This window comes from Rhinopithecus roxellana, chromosome 1 (assembly GCF_007565055.1).
Source record: "Rhinopithecus roxellana isolate Shanxi Qingling chromosome 1, ASM756505v1, whole genome shotgun sequence".
Lineage (NCBI taxonomy): Eukaryota > Metazoa > Chordata > Mammalia > Primates > Cercopithecidae > Rhinopithecus > Rhinopithecus roxellana.
Window position 1 is genome coordinate 188,735,893 of NC_044549.1, and position 22,065 is coordinate 188,757,957.

Consider the following 22,065-nt stretch of genomic DNA (forward strand, 5'->3'; position numbering starts at 1 on the left):
CATAGTCCTCCAAAAATTATTAATGTTTTGTTTTAACAGACCATTAATTTGGTTACACTCAAACTGCAAATTGTCTTTTTGCCTGCCGCGGGCAGCAGTTCTGGTCTTGGTTCAAAGGGCTGGTGGTCTGTCCCCACATGCAGGGGACTGGGGCCAGCCAGAGACTTGGAAATGGTTTAAACAGGGAATTTGGGCCTCCCCTTCCCTGGCTATCTTCTCTCCAGGATTCCCCTCTCACACTCAGGCAATCCTGTTTGCCTGCCAGAAAGACAACAGGCTTTCTATCAAAGTTTTAGCCTCCATGCTGTACCACAGGGTTGCAGCTGCCCTCAGGGCAAAGGATCAAAACAGCAACTCATCCATCCCTAGTAGCTTCCTCCAGGTTTCAGCTCCCCCACCAACATCTGCCTTATTTTTAATCACTCCCTAGAGTCCTTCAGTATTTGGTGGGGGGTGGAGAGGGCGGTATTTTTCCAGGTTTGTGATGCTATTGTGAGAGGGTCAGTGTGTTTACTCATCCACAGCAGAGGCTGAACTCCCCAGGTCACTTTGCTTGCTCTCTGTCCCCAGATTTCATTTAAACATGTGCAGTACATGACATTTTATATGAATTTAATTATTCTAGTTAGAACTAGTGCAATAAGAATATTAACATGATATGATTTGATATGCAATATATAATTCATAAAGTGATTTTATTAAAATAATACTAATATAATATTAAATTTATTTTCGAATACTCAGATTTTCTTTTTAAAGAATCATAATGGAATGACTAAGCAAATTATGAACTAGAACCCTATTGCCAAAAGACTTCCACCTTAGCTGATAGTCAATCAGTGAAAGTCATTTCTCAGTACCTACATCTGGATTCTGAAAGTGACCAAGATGCTATTATTTTAAAATGTAATATTTAAAAAATTTTTAAATATGTTTATATACTATAACAATACCATCTAAGCAATTATTAAGAGGCAGTGATAATTTAAGACCTGATAATCAGAAGTTTGGGAACTGAAGCTAAATGTGAATGAACGATCTAAAGAAGGTCAAATCCACTGTTGTTTTAAGAGGGAGCATTATCCTAAATATTAGAAATAATGCCAAGAAAACAAAAGTGAGCATAAAATAGAATAATTTTGTGGTTATTGTAGAATGTAGTCTCCCTGCTTTACGTTTATTTCTATGAGCTTTTAATGATATGTGCTGTTGATTAGGTAGAGCAGCAGTATGCAACAGAAACATTACTCAAACTATACAAATACTTGTATAATATATTATCTAGCAGCAGCATTTAAAAAAATAGGTAAAATTAATTTTAGTAATATAAATTGTTTAACCCCAAAATATCCAATATTATTTCAACATGTTATCAAATAAAAAATTATTAATGAGAAATTTCCTATTCTAATTTTAGTTTAAAAAGTCTTTCAAATCCTGTGTATATTTTACAGTCTAACACATCTCAGATAGGACTCTAGGTTTTTATCAGAAATATTTGATCTATATTTAGAGTTTATGTAATTTATAGTTGAAAAATTGATTCACATAACCAAATATACTTGAAAGTTTTCCAGTAACTGAAATGAGTGTCTGTTATTAAATTTAAATTAAAAAAATAAAATTTTAATAAAGTTTAAACTCTAGTTTCTTGGTCACACTAGTCACATTTCAAGCATTCCAACGCCACATTCTGGCTAGTGGCTTCTGCACTAAAGCGTGCAGACATAGAGTATTCAAAAAGTTGTTTTTTGAGGAAGAGCTTTCGATTCATGCCTATCTAAGTTCCTAAAGACACAAATGATGAGAAATACTCAGAAGGAAGGAAAAAAATAAATTTAAAAAATAGATGGTGTCTTAGTCTGATTTCCTGGTGTTTATAATATAATAGTTGAAACTGGGTAACTTTTTCAAAAAAGAACTTATTTTGTTTACAGTTATGGAGGGTGAGAAGTCCATGGTCGAGGGGCCACAACTGGTGAGGCCCTTCTTGCTGGTGGGGACTCTGCAGAGTCCTGAGACAGCACAGGCATCAATATGACAAGAGGGCTGAGTACTGTCATTCAAGTCTCTTTTCTTCTTTTTATCAATCCACCAGTCCCACGCCCATGATAACCTGCTAACTCATTAATCCATGAATTAGCAGACCTCTCCCAACCCAGTCACCTCTTAAAGGCCTCACCTCTAAACACTGCCACACTGGAGATTAAATTTCAGCATGAATTTGGAGGGGACAAACATTCAAACCATAGCAGATGAGGACAAAGACTTTGGGTAAATTTCTGACTGGTTCAACTTTGGGGCCTCATCTCAGCCCCACGTTTGGACATTGAGAAAAAGGGGGGAGAGAGATTCTAAAGATTTTACCTGTCAGCATGATTCGCACCAATTCTATTTGAATATTGTCTTCCTCTGGTTAATTGAGGAGGCTGCAATATTCAACCCCTATATCTGGAGAGCTCATTGACACTCAAAAAACCTCAAATACGTTTAATTGTTTGGGCCTATGTGTAGCTTCTGTTTCTGAAACTTAACTGTAAGTCCCTGAATGGAGTTCCCTTAGGCTTCTGGGAACCTCCATGCCCCTGCTAAGATTCCCTCCTTACAGGAGGTGGCTGCTTACAGAGATGTCATTGACAGCGATGATTGGACATGGTAAAGGGTCATTATATTTGTATGGGACTTTTTTAACTCTCCAAGGTGTTTCAATGTCTATTATTTTCCTAAAGGACAAGTAGGAGTTAACCAAGGTAGGATCCAAGTATTGATCATGGAGGGGTTTGACTAATGTATCACCTGAAAGCTGTGGGCAAACAAAATCCCCTCCTTGTTTAATAAGATTCTCTACTCCTGCTTGACAGTGGGAAAGCTGATTTATCCACATCTTGTAACTGGGTCCAGGGTAGTATTTCTTGAGACACTGGGTTTAAAATGCTCTCTTGGCAAATATTAAAAATTTAGATATTACGAAGTCATCATCATCCTTTTCCAAGTGTTTTCATTGCTCTCTTCCTCCTCTTTGCATCTGCCAACACCTGACTAGAATTGTAGGCACCTCAGAATCAACCAGTGCATCAGCAGGAGGGCTGAGAGTCTATAACAAGGGAAAGGGCACAATAGCAGAACCCGGGAAGGGCCTGTCTGGGCTTGTCTGCCATCCCTTTGTGCTGGCTTGCTCATAAAACTGTCTGACAATTAAACTAGCTTTTTATAAAGCTAGTTTATAAAAAGTTCATTCAACCCACTCCCTGACTTACTACATTCTCAGTTGTTTAGAAAAAGAAAGTTCTATTCTGATTGTCGTATGATGACCATAGGAGGATGATGGTTTTATTCCCATTTTACAGATGGGAATATGGAGGTATGGTTCATTTTCAAAGTTATGAAGATGACAAATGAAGAGTTGGGATTTGAATGTAGGTTTACCTGACTTTTAGGCACTGACCTATACTACCTGCAATATTTTAAAATATAAGCACTGAAATGCCATTGTAAAGAGAGGGACATGATAGTGTCCAGAGGACAACACTTTGTCTCAGCAGAATCAGTTTCAGAAGCTGAAACTCCTTCCTTCTTGCAGCTATAGCACATCTCTGTGGTGGGTACATGAAGAAAGCAATTAGTTCTGGAAGTATTTAGGAGGCAAGATTAAGCCATCATTGTTTGTGTTCTCACAACACCCAGAAACGACACCTATTGCAGCCTTGGCAGTACTTCATTACACTTAACTTTTTGTCCATCTGCCTCCTTCTGCTGTCTGCAAACACAGAGCTGGTTTCTGATTCATGCAAATCTCCAGTCCCAGGCAGGTCAGGGCACATAGAGATGTAGGCTGTTTTCACTGTTGCCCTAAATAAGTGCCTGACCCATGGTAAACCCTGAATAAGTGTGAACTACAGTGATTTTTGTAAATTGTTATGATTATTCATTTTGTTCTTACTATATTATTTATGTCCAGGGATGGTTTGCTGAGTGAATGAGTACAGTATGTTTTTGTACTTGGACTCCTTTAATTCCAGAACCACTGGGCACCAGGCAGACCATTATTTCAAGCTCTCCTTGACCAAATTATGACTAGCTGAGTCACAGGGACCTCTCCAAGTCTCTCAGCATATAAGTAAGTTTTTACATCATGTATTCACCCAACAAATATTGCCAAAGAAGAAAAAAATGAATCACCTTTATTTGCTTTTCAGAAACATAATAACTGCTATGTTAATCTTCCAAAAGAGGGAGATTTTGATCTTGGCACAAAGCTTTAGAAATATGACTTTTAAAATAAAAGAATATGTTTTATTTTGCTCAATTCTAAGTAAAAAGAAAGCTATAAATGGTGAAAACTGCCCCTCCCTCTGGGGTTTAACGGGAACCGAGGTAAGTTATCACCATGCACCTAGCTGCTTGTAGGCCAGAAGGCAGGATTTATTATAATTGTAATAATAAAAAGTAGATAGGCCTTTATATTTCCCACATCTCTTCCACATTTAGTGTGTCATTGTAGCTTCGTGGAACTTTCAGGATTAGGCATCCAGCTGTTATCCAGCTGTAATAAAGAGAAACTTGAGAAGCACCCAGGGTCACACAGCTGAGAAGGGCAGAGATGGAACTCAGCAGGGCCTGTCCGAGTATCCCCAACCCAGACACGTGAAGAAGCACCCTATATAACATCCTGCAGATGTTTCCCTTTAGCTTTCTACTTTTGATGATTTTAAGTGTTTAATCTGAACTGGGAGAGTTTAAAGTTCTACATTCAGCCCTAAAGTGATATTCTGGACGTGATTACCGCTTGATGTGATTAGCACTTATCCTTCCCCATCTTATTATGCTTAAAGTGGCTACAGATGATCCCATGTAGAGAGGGACTTTAAAAACTTCATCCACCCGGCCCTCTGGCAAGTGTGGTCAGTGTTGACTGTCTGCCACCTGTGTACTAGAGAGGACAGTGTGCAGCTGAGAGCAGATGATACCATAATCTGTCTGGAGGGACCTCACCAATCTGAAGGAGAAGGCTTTATAAGAGCCAACTATTTCCTCAAACCTGGAAGCAGAGACTTGGCCAGGTGTTTGCTCCAGAAAGACCACCTTCATGTTTTGAGTTCAGTGTTTCTCAAAAGAACCCTATAACCATCTGGAGTGAGATGCTTCTTGGTAGTATATGACTGATCTGCTTAGGGCAAGATATTTAGCACCTTGACTCTTGCCCAGTGACTGCCATTAGCAATCCCCCATCACCGCGATGAGCAAAAGCAGTCAAACAAAACATCCCCCTCCCTAAACTCTCCCTATGGGAGCAGTGCTGGCCCTGGATGAGATTATGAAAATGCACAGGATGTTGTCATTCAGGGAAAAAAAATGTGTGTAATAAACTGTGGCTGACAGGTGCAAGGTGCTTCAAGGAGTCAGATTGTTTGAATGTCACACATATGGCATTCAAAATATTTCTGATGTTGAAATGATCTCTACCTTCAGCCTTTTCAGTTCTTAAACAGGAACAGGGAGTTTGCCAGAGGTGTGTGACTTTTCTTCAATATAATAACAGGGAAAAGAGCTAACAATTACACAGTGCTTACTCCATGCAAGGCACTATTAAGTGCTTAGCATGTGTTAACTCATTTAATCCTCCCCGTAACCAATAACCCTATGAGTTAACTGCTATTAGTACCATCCCACTTACACGTGGGGAAACAGGCACAGAAGGGTAAGTGACTTCCCTACAGTCCCATGGTAGTTAATGGCGTAACTAAGATTTCAATCTAGCCCATCTGGGCCAGACTTGGATAGAGATGTGGAAATAATTTCCCCAACCCCCTAACAATTTATTATGTGGACATACAATTCTTCTTACTCTTACTACAAAGGCCTAGCTGTAGAATACAAAGCAAACTGAGCTGCTCTGAGGTTGGGAGCACTCTGCAAGGTGATGGGTCATGTTTTTAGCATCAGGAGCAGGGTATGGAATTATGAGCTGGGGGGACACTATTATTGGTAAATTGTAAAAACAACAGTTCTCATGTTTTTTGGTCTTATGACCACTTTACATTCTTAAATATTATGAAAGATTCTCAAGAGTTTTTCTTTATGTCGGTTATATCTGCATGTCCAATATTTACTATATCAAAAATTAAAACTGAGAAACTTTCAAATGTTTATTCATTCATTTAAAAAATAACAACAATAAACTCAATACATATTAACATAAGTAACATAATTTGACAAAAAAGATATATTTTTGGAAAAAAAAAAATTAGTGAGAAGAGTGGCATTGTTTACATTTTTGCAGTCCCTAATATTGAGTTTAATAGAAAACCGCTAAGTCCTCATATCTTCTTCTGCCCTCAACCTGTTGTGATATGTTATTTAGGTGGAAGTATATGAAGAAAATATGACCTCGTCCAGGTGAGTAGTTGGAAAGGAAGTGGTATTTTAATAACATTGTAGATTTCTTAAAGATTAAGTAGAAATGAATCTGAAATTGCATTAAACTTATACACTGTCTCCAACCATTAAAGCTGCTATAACAAAATACCTTAGAGTGGTGTCTTATAAAGAACAACAATTTATTTCTCACAGTTCTGGAGGCTGAGAAGTCCAAGATCAAGGCACTGACACATTCAATGTCTGTTGAGGGCCCATTTCCTCATAGATAGCACCTTCTCACTGTAACCTCACATGGCAAAAGAAGTGAGGGGTCTGTCTGGAGCCTTTTATAAGAGCACAAATCATAACCTAATTAACTCCCAAAGGCTCCATCTCCTAATACCTTCACTTTGGTGATTTGGTTTCAATGTATGACTTGGGAGAACATAAACATTCAGTCCATTGTACGTTGTTACATTAAAATCTATGAAAGTTTTTTGTACTTTGAATCTTTTACTCGTACATGACTGTGTGACATTATCCCTTTGTTGTTTGAAAGATACTGGTTCATTGTTAAGTGGATCCTTCAAAAGTTGATATATTTCATTATACAACATCAAGAGTCACATTCATTAACATCACTACCCATCTTAGCAGACAAGTATTGAAATATTAGTAAATTGTTAAAATCCCTGTGGCAGACACAGGCTTCCCCAAACTGAAAGCTTCAATTTTATCATTGACAGCAAATACTCTCAGTTCTTTTTCTTGATGGGACAGGCTTACTTCAAAAAACGTCTGCCACACATTCAAGTTTGAATAAACATAGTTCGTCTGTCAATCATTCTTTCAAGTAAAAAATGTCATTTTATGAAAAAAGGTCCTAGTTCAGTTCACAATTTAGATCACACAAGTGCTTTTCCTAGACACAAGCCAGCATACTTTGCCATGCCAAGGTGTTTAAAGTGCACTTTCCATTTCATCACAGAGAATATTAAAAAGACATGAACTCATTGTGATTTAATAAAAATTGATAATATTTACTGCATCATTAAAGTCATTCTTTTTTTTTTTTTTTTTTTTGAGACGGAGTCTCGCTCTGTCGCCCAAGCTGGAGTGCAGTGGCCGGATCTCAGCTCACTGCAAGCTCCGCCTCCCAGGTTTACGCCATTCTCCTGCCTCAGCCTCCCGAGTAGCTGGGACTACAGGCGCCCGCCACCCTCGCCCGGCTAGTTATTTGTATTTTTTAGTAGAGACGGGGTTTCACCGTGTTAGCTAGGATGGTCTCGATCTCCTGACCTTGTGATCCACCCGTCTCGGCCTCCCAAAGTGCTAGGATTACAGGCTTGAGCCACCGCGCCCGGCCCATTAAAGTCATTCTTAAGGAAATTGGCTTTTTCCCCCTATATGTATGCTGTGATAAAGAATGCAGTTAGACACTCACTAAGCCACCAGCACCTTTACTCCCCATTGCTTTTATGCCATCAGTGCTAATGTCAACACAATGAAAAGTCAAATAACATCTTAGTATTAATATGATGATCACTTTGACTTTTTGAACCCTTACAAAGTATCTTGGGGATGTCAGAGATTGACAGAGCACACTCAGAACCACTGTCCTAGAATGTCACACTCACCCAGTAAGTGATAAGCTGCATGAAAGAACAACAAGTGTGCTGACCGTAGATGCCAAGATTTTAGTCCTTAGTTGGCTTTATGCTGTCAAAGTGACCTTGGATGAACACTTACTCTCTCTGAGGCTCAGTTTCCTCATCTAAAAAATTGAATTAACTTACTTTGTTGTTCAAAGGTATTCAAAGGAAGGAGCAAAATGTGCTCTAAAAATCAAGTTAAGGGATTCTGATTTCCCTCAGAATCCTATGTGAGGTATTAGAAGACAACTACACCAACTTCTGCCAGTGTCTTAGGAGGTGCATTTCTGCTGAGAAGCAGGTAACTGTGAGATACCTGCTCACAGGACTGAGGGTCTGGAGTGGTCATGTCTCACTCAGGCACAGCAGGGGCTCATCTTCTGATCTGGCCCTGAAGGGGACTCTTGGTGAAGCCCCAGTTCAGCCACCTTGGCCCACAGCCCATGTGAGATGGCAGCCAAGGCCTGGTGGCCTGGTGCTGCTGGCCTCCTTTTCCATGCAGCCCATGGCTAGCCTCACACCCACGCTCATCTGTGTGTTGTCCACACACAATTCCCGGCACAGTAGTAGTTCTCCCACCCAAAAGCATATTAGAGGGCAAGATTTTGAAAGTGATATCTTTATATGAAAACCATTAGGTCTGATCTTTTACTTTTAAATATATCCTCCTCCCACTGTAGTGCTCTGTTAGTATAATAACAAATTCTAGTGACAGGCCTCACAAAAAAAAAGTTCTTGTATAAGACACAAGACAGCCTAATGTGTCTTACACTGACACTGAGAACTGGTTTTTTAAATATCTTCTATCTATCTAGAATTTCTAGAATTTATCTAGAATTTCGTCCTGGGACCTTTCTTCCAGAAGTCTGTTTCAACTTGTCATGATGTTTTAAATCTTTTGTTTGATATGGTTCTAAGTAAAGATATATTTAAAACTTGAAATTATTAGCTTGAATTTTACCTTTTCTATTATGCAATGCCCATTTTAAAATACAAATATAAGAGCATTTAGCTAGCATGCAGAATACCAAAATTACAGAATTTGTATTTTATAGTTCATGTATACATATGTATTTAATTCTTATCACAACAGTATAAATACTACACAAAACAAACTCAACTGTTTTAATTTCACTTCCTTTTTTTTCTTTTTCAACTTTTATTTTAGATTCCGAGGGTACATATTCAGGTTTGTTACAAAGGTATATTGCTTGGTACTAGAGTTTGGAGTATGATTGATCCCGTCACCAAGAAAGTGAGCGTAGTACCCAATAGGTAGTTTTCCTGCCCCTGCCTCCCTGCCTCCCTCCACCTGTTTGTACTCCCCAGTGTCTATTCCCCATCTTTATGTTCATGTGAATATTACTCTCTACCTTTAGGTTACTGATAGCAAGGGCAGCCTGAAAAAAAAAAAAAAAAAGCAATGGGTTGTTTGATCTTCCCTTTTCCTCTCTACCATCATTTTCAGTGTAAGTGATTGGCTAATACAGGATGTAATATGAATAAGGAAGGCTACAATAGGGTTCCTCGGTTGTTCACAATTTTTAGTTTTCCATTCTCTCTTTTGCATTTGAAACAAGTTCTGGATCAAAGGGAAAGTGTGGCCTCTTGGGGAGGTCAGTTTCCTACTTACTCAGTTGAAGATATAACATGATTACCTTGTTCTCACTCTGAGTCCCACTGAAGTCCCACACGTTGTGGGTCCATGGGAATTCTGAATGCTATATGCAAATGGGGCAGCAAGACGTGGTGGACATGCATATTGCAGCCTTCTCCTCCGCTCATAACATGCTCCATTGTCCCATCACACTTTATTCACAAAACAGAGGTTAAGATAAAATTATTAAGAACTTCAAGGTTGAGCACATTGGCTCACACCTGTAATCCCAGAACTTTGTGAGGCCAAGGCAGGAAAATGGCTTGAGGCCAGGAGTTCGAGACCAGCTTGGACAACATAATGAGACCCCCATCTCTGCAAAATAAAAAACTTAGCTGGTTGTCGGTAGCACACACCTGTAGCCCCAGCCACTCAGGAGGTTAAGTTGAAAGGATTGCTTGAGCTCAGGAGTTTGAGGCTGCAGTCAGCTATGATCACACCATTGCATTCCAGCCTGGGTGACAAAGCAAGACCGTCTTAAAAAAAAAAAAAAAATCAGGAGACAGCAGAGATTAAAACCAAGCTCAGGATGCTGCTGAGCACAGGACGCTGGGTGGCTCTTAGGTCACATGCCTGTGAAGCTGGCCTTGCCCCATGGCCTCCACTCCTGCCACACTGGACCTGCAGTCCCTTGGACTCACCATGTTCCTTTCTGCTGAAGGGTCCTAAGCCACCACATTCTTAGGGAGACCCTCCCTGCCTTGCCTGACAAGGTCAGAATACTTTTAGTACCACGTAACTCTCCTTCAATGTATTCATCACAACCACCATCCTTCTTTCAGGTACTGATTATTTGACTGCTTATTTCCCTTCCTACCAGACTGCAAGCAGCTTACAGGCCAGGGCTGGGTCTATTTTTGTTTGTTATTGCTTTACCAGTGCTTGGCACATAGTGCCTAAAAAATATTTATGGGAAGAATCAGTATTTATGAGGTGGATGAATAAATGAATGAATGCTTTTGCAACCAGAACACAAGTGTCAGGTGAAGAGGTGGGATAAATGAGAGGGACATGAATGTTAGGTTCTGTTCTAGGTTTTCATGAAAATGAAGTGGGTCTCAATTGTCCTTTTTACTTGTCATTTCTACTAGGTAAGAAGTACTTTAGGATAAAGCAACCTTATATTTTAATATAATATAAGTCTTTGTGTCCCCAGGCCTAGCACAGTGCCTGAGACTTAGCTCTCAGAAAAATTAGTTCTATTGAATTGAATTGTTCCATAGATGGAAATATGTCACCTAAACTTTATCTTGTCTTCCCTTTGTATCTCCTCTTTCCTCTCTGTCTTCTTTCCCTCTCTCCTCTCCTTTACTGTTTTTAAGGATTTCTGCGTCTTGAAAACTACTTTAGTTGTGATCAGATCTTTCCAAGAGAAGATTACACTCATCTATTCTAGGTTTAACTTGAGTCTTCAAAGAGAAATGGTCTGATTAGCTTATAACCATGGCAGTGGTTGGGCACTCCAGAGAATGCCCCAGAAACAGTCTAGACACATTTGTTGATAATATTCTCATATTGGCATTGATCTTGGGAGACAATCACAAGGCAGGTACTTTAGAGGTTCATCTATTCAACCTGCTAATTTAGAGAAGAAATTAAACTTGAGAATTTGAGAAACCCTATTCTCCTGCCCTAGAGGCTGCAGAACGTGTCAGAATGTGCAGTACAGAAATGTCAAGTGATCCCAAAAAACAGAAGTGAATGGGAACTAGCCTTCTTCATGGAACCAAGTCCATAACCTGTCTTGTCCATTTATTCCACAAATACATTGAGAAATGGCTAGGAGGGATGGTGGCGGGAAGATGGGAGATGGGGGTAGTAGTGAAAAGGGAATGTTAATAATGAAATTGAGGATCAATGAAATTTTTTTTTGAAAAGCATAAAGGTCAGATTGGTATTGATTGAACATCTTGGAAAACATTGTTAGTAAGAGATCATGGCATGATTCCTATATGTAAATCAGAGGATTTCTTTCCTGAATGAGACTTGAACTGGAATATAGACAGTTTCTTCAGGCAATCCATGGGGTGGTTCCTTAGAAGTTATGGGGCTGTTTGGAGATGGGTGGTGGGGTAGAGTACATGGACGTAGGAATCAGCCATACCTAGGTTTAATACTTAACTTTAGCTCTGTGACATTGAGCAAACATTTAACCTTTCTGATTTTTCTCTTCCTTTTTTAAAAATTTGAATAAATTGATATAAAATACTTGCCTTGCAGGTCTCTTATGAAGGTCAAATGAGGTTCTCTGGGAAGGGGTACAAAGCTTGGTGCCTGGTGCAGAGCAAGCATGCAATCATCTCGTCCCTTCTCTTCACTGGGTCAGCTCTTATGAATAGTTGGGCAGGACCTGGACTAGGGTGAGGCAAGAAGGTGCCTGAGTTACCCTGAGTGCAAAGCCTCATTAAATGATGCACCCTAGGCACCCTTGCCCCTCCCTGGCCTCAGCAGTGCAGCTGAGGCAGTGTCAGACCAGGGCTGGAGCATTTTAGGGTAGATGCCCCCCACCCCACCACCATCTCTGGGACCATCTAACAGATGACACAGTAGAGGCCCAAACAGTCAGTATCATTTGATTTAAGCCAATCAGCTAGTAACTGGCAAGCCTGGAATGTGAATCTAGGCCTCTGGGCTCTTGGCCTCTGTTTTGCTGCCTTGAAGCCTATAGCTGAACTCTTTTCTCTAATTAAAGTCTGTAAATTTTCTCGATAGGGAAAGAGGACATGTCTCAAATTTTCAGCACTTCTCAAGACATTTACTACAGGTCTTGCATGCAGTTGGGGTTTAATAAATAAATATGCATTGACTGAGAAAAAAAGAGATATTCTCATGGCATTATAATTTTAATGCATAGAAATAGTTATAATAAACATTAACCCAGCTGAAGGAGAGAAATGCATTAATTTCACAACATGTTCAGTTCTATAAGATGTTAGCTTTTCAGGCTCCACAGGGGCTCTGGAACTCTGGAACTCACATAGACTCACTCCCACTGTTTCAAAAGAGAAAACTGCAGCTTGGAAGGGGAAACAGTAGCTGGAGACAGAAAATGGAGAAGTGGGGGAGGCAGAGGGAATTTCGCTGCAGTAATGTAGGCAGTGTTTAAACCAGGAGTAAAGGAAAGAGAAAAGCAGTGCTGCTCATGTATTAGTGAGCAGACCCATCACTTGAGGATCCTGTTAAAATGCAGATCCAGTTCAGGAGGTCTGGGTGGAGCCTGGGATTCTGTATTTTCGAGAAGATCCCAGGCGATGCTGATGGTGGCTAGCTCAGGGACCACAGTATGTGCATGGAAGAAATTGCATGGAGGGTTTGAGTTTGTGAATCTGGTCCAATGGAAGCACTGTCTTCAATCTGGCTGTTCTCAGTATTCCCACTCACTGTTTTCCATTCTTCTGCAGGGGAAATCTGTGCATTCAAGATCCATGGCCAGGAGCTGCCCTTTGAGGCTGTGGTGCTCAACAAGACATCAGGAGAGGGCTGGCTCCGTGCCAAGAGCCCCATTGACTGTGAGTTGCAGAAGGAGTACACCTTCATCATCCAGGCTTATGACTGTGGTGCTGGGCCCCGCGAGACGGCCTGGAAAAAGTCACACAAGTGAGTGGCCTGACAGAGCCCTCTGGACGCCCCTCCTTCCCCTGCCCACCCCACTTCATTCACATGCTGCTCTTCAGATATGTTTACCCCCTTGTCACACCATGGTGCTCCAGCTTTGCTCAACTGTTCACCAGTTTCCTGGTCCCATGCAGGCATCTTCACAGTCTGCTTTCTACATCTGGAATATTCTACTGCCTCTTCTTCACTGGAAGATATTCCTGTTTCACCCTCAGGTCTGAGTTTAGGTGTCACTTCTTCCAGAAAGCCTTCCCTAAGCCGGCCCAGCCCCGCAGACCTGGTCAAGACCTTTCCCTGGGCCTCTCCAGTGCCAGAAACTGCTCTCTGTCACAGCACTTTTCACTGTGGGTTGTCACTGCTTTCTCCCTTATGAAGTTCATCTTAGAGCCTAACAGAGTAAGAGGGGTTAAATTCTTACTGAATGAAGGAATGGATGAATAGAGGGAGGAATGATCAGTAAACCTGTCGCCTAAAGCTGGGACAGAGGGAAGGGCATAAAAGTCTCTCTGGGATGGATTCATCTCACAGTGTTAGAGCAAGGGCAAGTAGAGAGTCTCCAGTGAGAGGAAGGATGGGACACTCAGACAACTGCCTCAACCAGCTCGTGGTTTCTCCTTTCACTTGGCCTTGGGACCTCAGTCAGTGCCCCCAGGAGGTGCAGGAGGTTGGTATGACTCTTTCTTTACCATCATCTCTTCCTTTCTGTGTGTGGTCCCAGGGCCGTGGTCCATATCCAGGTGAAGGATGTCAATGAGTTTGCTCCCACCTTCAAAGAGCCAGCCTACAAGGCTGTTGTGACAGAGGGCAAGATCTATGACAGCATTCTGCAGGTGGAGGCTGTTGATGAGGACTGCTCCCCCCAGTACAGCCAGATCTGCAACTATGAAATCGTCACCACAGATGTGCCTTTTGCCATCGACAGAAATGGTGAGTGTCCTCAGAGGACCCCCGTGGGATCAGGAAAACAAATCCACCACTTCCACTCTGAAGGCCCAAAAAGGGCTCTGAATGTGCTTGGCAAGTTGCACCTCCCTTGCCATGTTCGGTCTAAGCTCCATAACCCAGAACTCAGTCCCATACTTGAGGGAATGGCCTTATCTGATTAGCAGCCCTGCCATGTCTAAAACACCCTCAGGAAACCTCAGAAACCTATTCACTCAATGTAGTCTGTACAACTCACGGTGCCACACATCTGGATACTGAAGATGGTTGTTTTCCTGGTCAAATTTTCCAGTTGTCATCCAGAAGTGAGTCATGCCATCAGCTTGGCCATATCTGGGTCTCTTTCCTATGTAATAAGTCGTAATACCAGCCCTATTGCCCCCAGATGAAGAGATGCTAACAGAGGAGGTTGGACTTTTGAAATACCTTCAAACCATAGATTCATTCAGGATTTTTTTTTTTTTTTTGAGATGGAGTTTTGCTCTTGTCACCCAAGCGACAGTGTCGCTTCAAGTACAATGTCGTGCTCTTGTCGCCCAAGTACAATGTCATGATCTTCACTCACTGCAACCTCCACCTCCTGGGTTCAAGTGATTCTGCTGCCTCAGCCTTCTGAGGAGCTGGGATTACAAGCGTGCACCACCATGCTCAACTAATTTTGTATTTGTAGTAGAGATGGGGTTTCACCATGTTGGTCAGCCAGTTTTGAACTCCTGACCTCACATGATCTACCCACCTTGGCCTCCCAAAGTGCTGGGATTACAGACATGAGCCACCATGCCCGACCTCATTTAGGATTTTATAAAGCTCTTGCCAATGTCCTTTTTGAGAATTTCAACCCCAGTGAGAATGAAGAATGAAAGAACCCTCCCACGATAATGCAATCCCAGACTGAGCAAGACTGAAAGCATTCCTATAAAGCCATTTGGACATTTCCCCATCACCATGAATAGAAAACTCATTGTAGTATAAACACCACAACCAGAGGCCCAACAAACTCAGCCCACTGCTACTGTAAATTCCAACACCTTCGACACCTAAAATCAAGTGTAATTATTTGCCAAGTACATTGTTTAATTATTAGTGGGTGTTTGTATGTTCTTCCTATTTTGTTTCCAATAAGATTTAAGTAGCACACAAAGACGCAGAAGTTGCCAAATTCAAACTCCATTCACTCTATAATTATTTATTGAGTGCCAGGCATGGTGCTGAATACTGGAAAGGAGATAGAGTGGAACTCAAAATAGACATGGGCCTGTTCACATACAGCTCATCATCTAGTGGAAAAAAATAGAAAATCCAGTGGCAGCAAGGGTGAAGTTGGTGCACAAAGCATGCCATGAACCAGGGTTGGGCAACAAAATAGCTCTGTACCTCCTGATAGCCAATGTCTAGAGGAAAATAGCCTCAGCCACCTGCTTGTACACCTTCAGGAGAAACCGAACACTTCTTGATGTTGAGACCAGGTAGAAACTTACTCTATGGCACTGTCTTCTGCACCCTGCAACTGTGGCAGATGCCATAGGGGCTAGAAGCCAAGGAGACACTCTCGTCCCTGTCTTTAAGTAGCTTAGGATTAGTCTGGGAAGACAGAACTAATATTCATAGACAGAAAAAATAATAAGATAATTTCCCTCTAAAATGCTAAAACATGGGGAAAAGACAATTACATACCTGGACACCATGAGATAATTGTACAGGCCACAATGTCAATGCACAAGCAAGTAAAGGAGGAAATATAGGACTTTAATTAAAGTTTGGCTCAAAACTAAGAAGAAGGTAATTTTAATTAGTAGAACCTGTCAGAACCATTCCCTGATAGTTTCTCCCACAGGCTCTGTGAAATGGCTAGCCTGTCCCCACCACAGAGGCACACATGTGCACACACCGCTCCATAAAATATAGAACAACTTCTCTGTATTTGTCTCCTCTGGGTTTCTTTTTCTATATAATCAGTTGTGCAGCATATTCCATAAAAGCTTTGGAATTTGGGGAGTGACAAGTCCATGGTGAATAGCAAGACTAGACAAGTGGAGGTATCTGTGCTCAGTGGTCAATCTCTACTTGGCCTCCTGCCCTAGTTCTGAAGAGCCACGGCTCAGTGAGAGATGAGATGCAAATTCTTTCTTTGGAGGGTAAACTGCCCCAGTCATGAAGATAATTACTCACCTTGATGAGCCATTTTGCGAACATATGCCAATTTATTTCCCTGGCTGTTTCATTAAAAGTGAGTAATGGGCCTTTGCCAGGCCTCTGCCTCTGATGCTGGTTTACAATCTAAGATGAAGAGGAGAATGGGCACTCTCAGGGAATGTGGGCCCCTGATAGCGAGGTGTACAGAAGCAGTCCTCCAGGTAATGAAGCAGGACCTAGGGGCAGACACAGAGATGGCTCCCATTCTAATGAGTTTTCCAATTGGCCCTTAACCATCAGTTTCTCTGAGCGACCTTTCTGGTTCCTTGAAGAAGTATTTTGCATGCTCATAAGGAAAGTGCTGCTGAATTTAGAGCCTGCTCATCGAGGCCTAGGTTTCCCCTACCCCATGGCTTCAGATAGATGTCTCCTGTCCCCTCCAACCTTCCAGGCTCTTTGCTTGTGGGGTAAAGAATAGCAGCAGGGAGAATAGAAGGCACAGTGTGGAGTCAACCTGACCTGGCTTTAACTAGAGACTCACCCTCTTCCTGCCAGAGGCCTTCAGATTCCCTCCCTTTGAATTCCTCCCCAGGAAATTATGGCATTATCAGTCCTTACCTCATTGTGGGGTTGTGAGTACTCAAGAAGAAGTAGTATGTGGGGATAATGTTTGCTACAGGGTATCTGCATACAGAGAGCATTCAATTAATGGTGCCACAATTATTAAATATTTACCTGGGCGATTGGGACATGAGATTTCTTTACCAGGCTTAAATTATGAGCAGGTAACTATGAGTTCATCACATCACCTTCCTCTTGGCAAGTTCTGGATCTATTTGAGATGGCCTCATCTGCTAGCTAGTTTTTCTGAGATAAGCAGAGCTTGGGTCCTCAGAATTGAATCCTAAAACATAAAGAGCTAGCCTAACAACACTGTTACAGTGGTGATAGAGCTAGGACTCAACCCGGGTCTCCTGAGTGTGAGCCCCAAGGCCTTTCCATCAGATCACACCTCCTTGATGATAATTTACAGGGTGCATGGCAGTGGTGTTTAAGTTTGCAAACACAAAGTATGGGGCAATGTCAGCAAAAAGGCAGAGAAGGAGATCTCAGCCTTCATTCCCCCACAAAGTACAATCAGACAGCTATCTATGAAAGAACATAGCTGTAGGAGAGCTCAGGAGTCCAGTTGAGAAGATACAGCAACACAGTGTAAGAAAAATAATGAGAATAATTGCGCAAAAAGAGTAGGAAGAACAGTTTCATCTTGCATGCATCAGCTCATCCCCCAGACCAGCATTGCTTAGCACAGAGAGAGAACTCCTTAGCTCAAAAGTTACCCTTGAAGAGAAAACATAATGGGATGAAAAACCAGTTTCCTGAGATTTCAGGACACTCCCCCAAATGACCTCTTTCAGTTTCACCCCACCCCAAATAGCTGGGGAGATCAGCGTGACTGAGACATTTGGAGACATCTAGGAACAAAGAAGGGTGGCGCTATCAGTATCAGCCATGTCGCAGGAGCCACCAGGGTCCCCAGTGGCTGCTCTGCGTAGGACCCCAGCTGTCTTCTACCCTCAGGATCTTGACAGCCTCACAGCCACCACACACCCCTGACTGGTTTTCACTGCCAAGGAGCCCACAATGTTTACTATTATGGAACTCAGCAGCTTCTGCCACTGAGGAAACCAACATCCAGTACAGCCACAGGGATCCCTCACAATTTTTGCTGAGGACCCCAGTTTTTCACTTTTGCAGTTTCTAGGTGCTTGAGTTACCACCTCTCTTCCTCCCCTCTCCCCAAAGCTTCCCTAGCACTGCCATTGTAGACACCCCAACCCAGGAACCCAGGGAAGCCACTACATGTATGCCTCAAAATGGCCTGGGCTCCAGCCAAATATCCATCTGTCACCACCACGTGTGTACCTGTGACTAACCCCTTGGCTGTGTGTACCTGAGCAGCTGGCCCCAACTCCCATCACCAGGTCTTACAGCTGAAAATATGCCTGTATCTGGCTTCTGTGCCTACATGCATTCTTAACCACCAGCCCTGGCTCCTACAGCTGTACATGTGCAAACCCCAACTTTTGTCCCTGGCTCCCACCACTGTGCTTGTACCTGCAGCTCACCCCTGCAGCTGTATACATGTACACTTCCAGCTTGATCCCCATAGCTGCAAATGCATATGTAGCTGGCCTAACTCCTATTGGTGACCCCCACCACCACATGGGTGCCTGCGGCTGGTCCTTACAATTGCACACATGTATACCATGAGTCTTGACTGCTATGGTCATGTATGTACATGCCATCAGCCACCATATAACCACAGTTGGCTCTGCCCCAGCCCTAACCATTATGTGCATGTCCACAACTGAGTATGAACACACCAATGGCCCTGACACCCCCTGCTAGGTGCACCAGTCCTTTGTCACTGGACCCAGGGCACCACTGAGTATACCTACAGTCCTGTCAGACACTGTGGACCTCCCACAGCCTTTGCCACACCAAGGTGCACACAGTTGCAAATGTTACAGACCTCAGCTCCTGAACCAATAAAACATTACATCCCTCTCCAAGACCTGGAGCCACCATACACTAGGCACTAAGCATGGTGCCACAGTGCTGTCCAGCATTACCCTTCCCCACCCTCATCTACCCATAGGTGAAGGATTTTCCTTAATGAATCCAGTTCATAAAGTCTGGAAAAGGTGATTGTTTCTTCAAATGCTCAGACACTTACACAAGACTACAAGGATCATGAAGGATCAGGGACATGCAGTAGCATCAAAGAAACACGATATACTGTCAGTAAGTAACCAACTCCAAAGAATAGCTGTTGAATTCCTGATAAGAATTTGAACTAAATTGTTCTAAAAAACTCAATGATCTATAAGAGAACACAGATAAACGATTAACTAAATCAGGAAAACACCAGAAGAACAATACCAGAAGTTCAACAAAGCGATAGAAAATATAAAAAGAACCAAACAAATTTTGGAGCTTACGAATACAATAACTGTATTTTTAAAATGCAATAGAGAGCTTCAGTAGCTGACTCAACCAAGCAGAATAAAGAATAAGCAAACTTAAAGACAGGTCATTTGAAGTTGTCCAGTAAGAGGAGAAAAAAGATGAAAAGAATAAAAAAAAAATCAAGAAAGCCTACATAATGTAAGCAACACTATCAAGAGAGCTTATATTCATGTTATGGGATATTTATATGGCTAAGAAAGAAAGAAAGAAAGGGGTAGAAAGCTTATTTAAAGACATAATGGCAGATATGTTCTCAAATATGGGGAGAGATATGGACATCTAGATACTTCAAGCTTAAAGTTCTCTAATTACGTTCAACCCCAAAAGACTTTGCCATGACACATTATAATAAAACTGTCAATAAATCGAAGACACAGAGCATTTGGAAAGCAGAGAAAGAAAAAAAAAAAGCCTATATCATATACATGGGAACTTCACTGAAGCTATCAATGGATTTCTCAACAGAAACCTTGCAGGCCAGAAGTATTATGCCTAGGTATCCAAAAAAAACAACCAAGGGTACTTTACCTGGCAAAGCTATTTTTCAGAAATTAAGGAGAAACAAACACTTTCTCAGACAAACAAAAGCTTAGGGAATTCATCGCCACTAGATCTGCCTTACAATAAATGATAAGGGGAGTTTTTCAAGCTGAAACAAAAGGATGCTTTTTATTAATACTAAATCATATGAAGGTATGAAACTCACAGGTAAAGATCAGTATATATTCAAATTCAAAATATTCAAATACTGCTAAGGTGATATGTAAATCACTTGTAACTCTAAAGGCTAAAAGACAAAAGTATTAAAATCATTATAGCTAAAATGACTTGTTAATGAATACACAATATAAAAACATAAATTGTGGCACAAAATATAAAATGGGGGGAATAAAAGTGCAAAGCTTGTATGTGCATTTCATTTTAAGTTTTTATAAGCTTACAATAGAGTGGTGCAAGCATAAAATGTTTTATAATATGTAAGCCTTAGTAACCACAAAGTAAAAGCCTGTAGTAGATACACAAAAAAATAAAGAGAAAGGAATCAAAGCATACTGCTACAGACAGTTATCAAGTCACAAAGGAAGACAGCAAGAGAGAAAGAAAGGAACAAAAGATCAACAAAACAACCAGCAAAGGTTGATAAAATAGCAATATTAAGTCTTGACCTATCAAAAATTACTTTAAATGTAAATGGACTAAATGCACCTATCAAAAGGCATAGAGTGGATAAAACAAGACCCAACTATATGATGCCTACAAGAGATTCACTTCACTTTTAAGGACATGCAAGTAATAAAAGTGAAGATAGGATAAAAGATTTTGTGCAAATGAAAACCAAAAGAGATCAGTGGTAGCTATACTTATATCAAACAAAATAGCCTTTAAGTCAAAAACTGCAAAAAGAGACAAGGTCATTATATGATAATAAAAAAGTAAAACCATTAAGAAGATATAGCAATTGTAAGTATATGTGTACCCAACACTAGAGCATGTAAACATATAAAGTAAATACTAACAGATTTGAAGGGAGAAATAGACAACAATACAAAAATAGTAAGAAACTGCTTTCAACAATGGATAGAGCATCAAGACATAAAATCAGTAAGGAAACACTGGATTTGAACTGTTATACTTTAGCCCAAATGGACCTAACAGACATATACAGAACCCTTTATCAAACAGCAGCAGAATATATAAGACACATAGAACAGTCTCCAGGAAGAGCACATGTTAGGTCATTGTTTTCAATGAAACTCTTCAAGTTTCTCTACCAAGTTAGCTGGTAGCTACTGTGCTCAGCAACCACCAGAAGCTCAGACAAAAGAACATCAGCAGGGGAATTCACCCACAAGGATCCCTTCAAGGCAGCTTTGCCATTAGAAATTAGGCTGTGGGCACAGCTTCAATGATACAACCACAATGTGAAAGTTTAAAAGGTTTTAGTACCTACAGATTCTGGGAATACATGGCATGCCTACAGGTCACACAGAGATCAGGAAGTGCAGGCTGGTAGAGAAAAAGAGACCCATGGGCCAATGTTTTTATTGAGTTCAAAGCATTAATTAAACACATTACCCATGGGGAGATTTGTTTTTGTTTTTTGAGACGGAGTTTTACTCTTGTTGCCCAGGCTGGAGTTGCAATGCTGCAATCTTGGCTCACCACAACCTCTGCCTCCTGGGTTCCAGTGATTCTCCTGCCTCAGCCTGCCGAGTAGCTGGGATTAACGGCATGCACCACAACATCTGATTACTTTTGTATTTTTAGTAGAGACGGGGTTTCTTCATGTTGGTCAGGCTGGTCTTAAACTCCTGACCTTAGGTAATCCACCTACCTCAGCCTCCCAAAGCACTGGGATTACAGGTGTGAGCCACCACAACCAACCCCATGAGAAGTTTTAATTGTTGGCTTTAAAGCAAACAGGCATGAGTTCTAGGAGGTCACATGTTCACTGAAAGGTAGTCACTGTGGCATATCTGCACAGTCCATGCAAAGTATGGTGGGCAGCAGGACCAGGCAAGTAGGCTGTATCTAGCTGTCCCATAGGGAACTGGTCACCAGGAGGCTATTGTATAAGGCAGTTGTTTGAATTAGCCGCACAGAGAAACTTGGAGATGTAGAACTGGAAACTGTTAAGAGTGACTGAGTCCTGCTTCTGGTATGGGGAAGTCTAAC

General features: G+C 41.4%; 1 protein-coding gene across 1 annotated transcript in view; it reads left to right on the plus strand.

Annotated features, from left to right (window-relative positions):
- The window catches only part of CLSTN2 (calsyntenin 2), a 625,300-nt gene that overhangs the window by 459,312 nt on the left and 143,923 nt on the right, over positions 1 to 22,065 (plus strand). The window contains exons 3-4 of the mRNA XM_010356587.2: positions 13,068 to 13,263; positions 14,000 to 14,208. Of these exons, the coding sequence (XP_010354889.1) occupies positions 13,068 to 13,263; positions 14,000 to 14,208 (405 nt within the window). The remainder of the gene's footprint in view (positions 1 to 13,067; positions 13,264 to 13,999; positions 14,209 to 22,065) is intronic.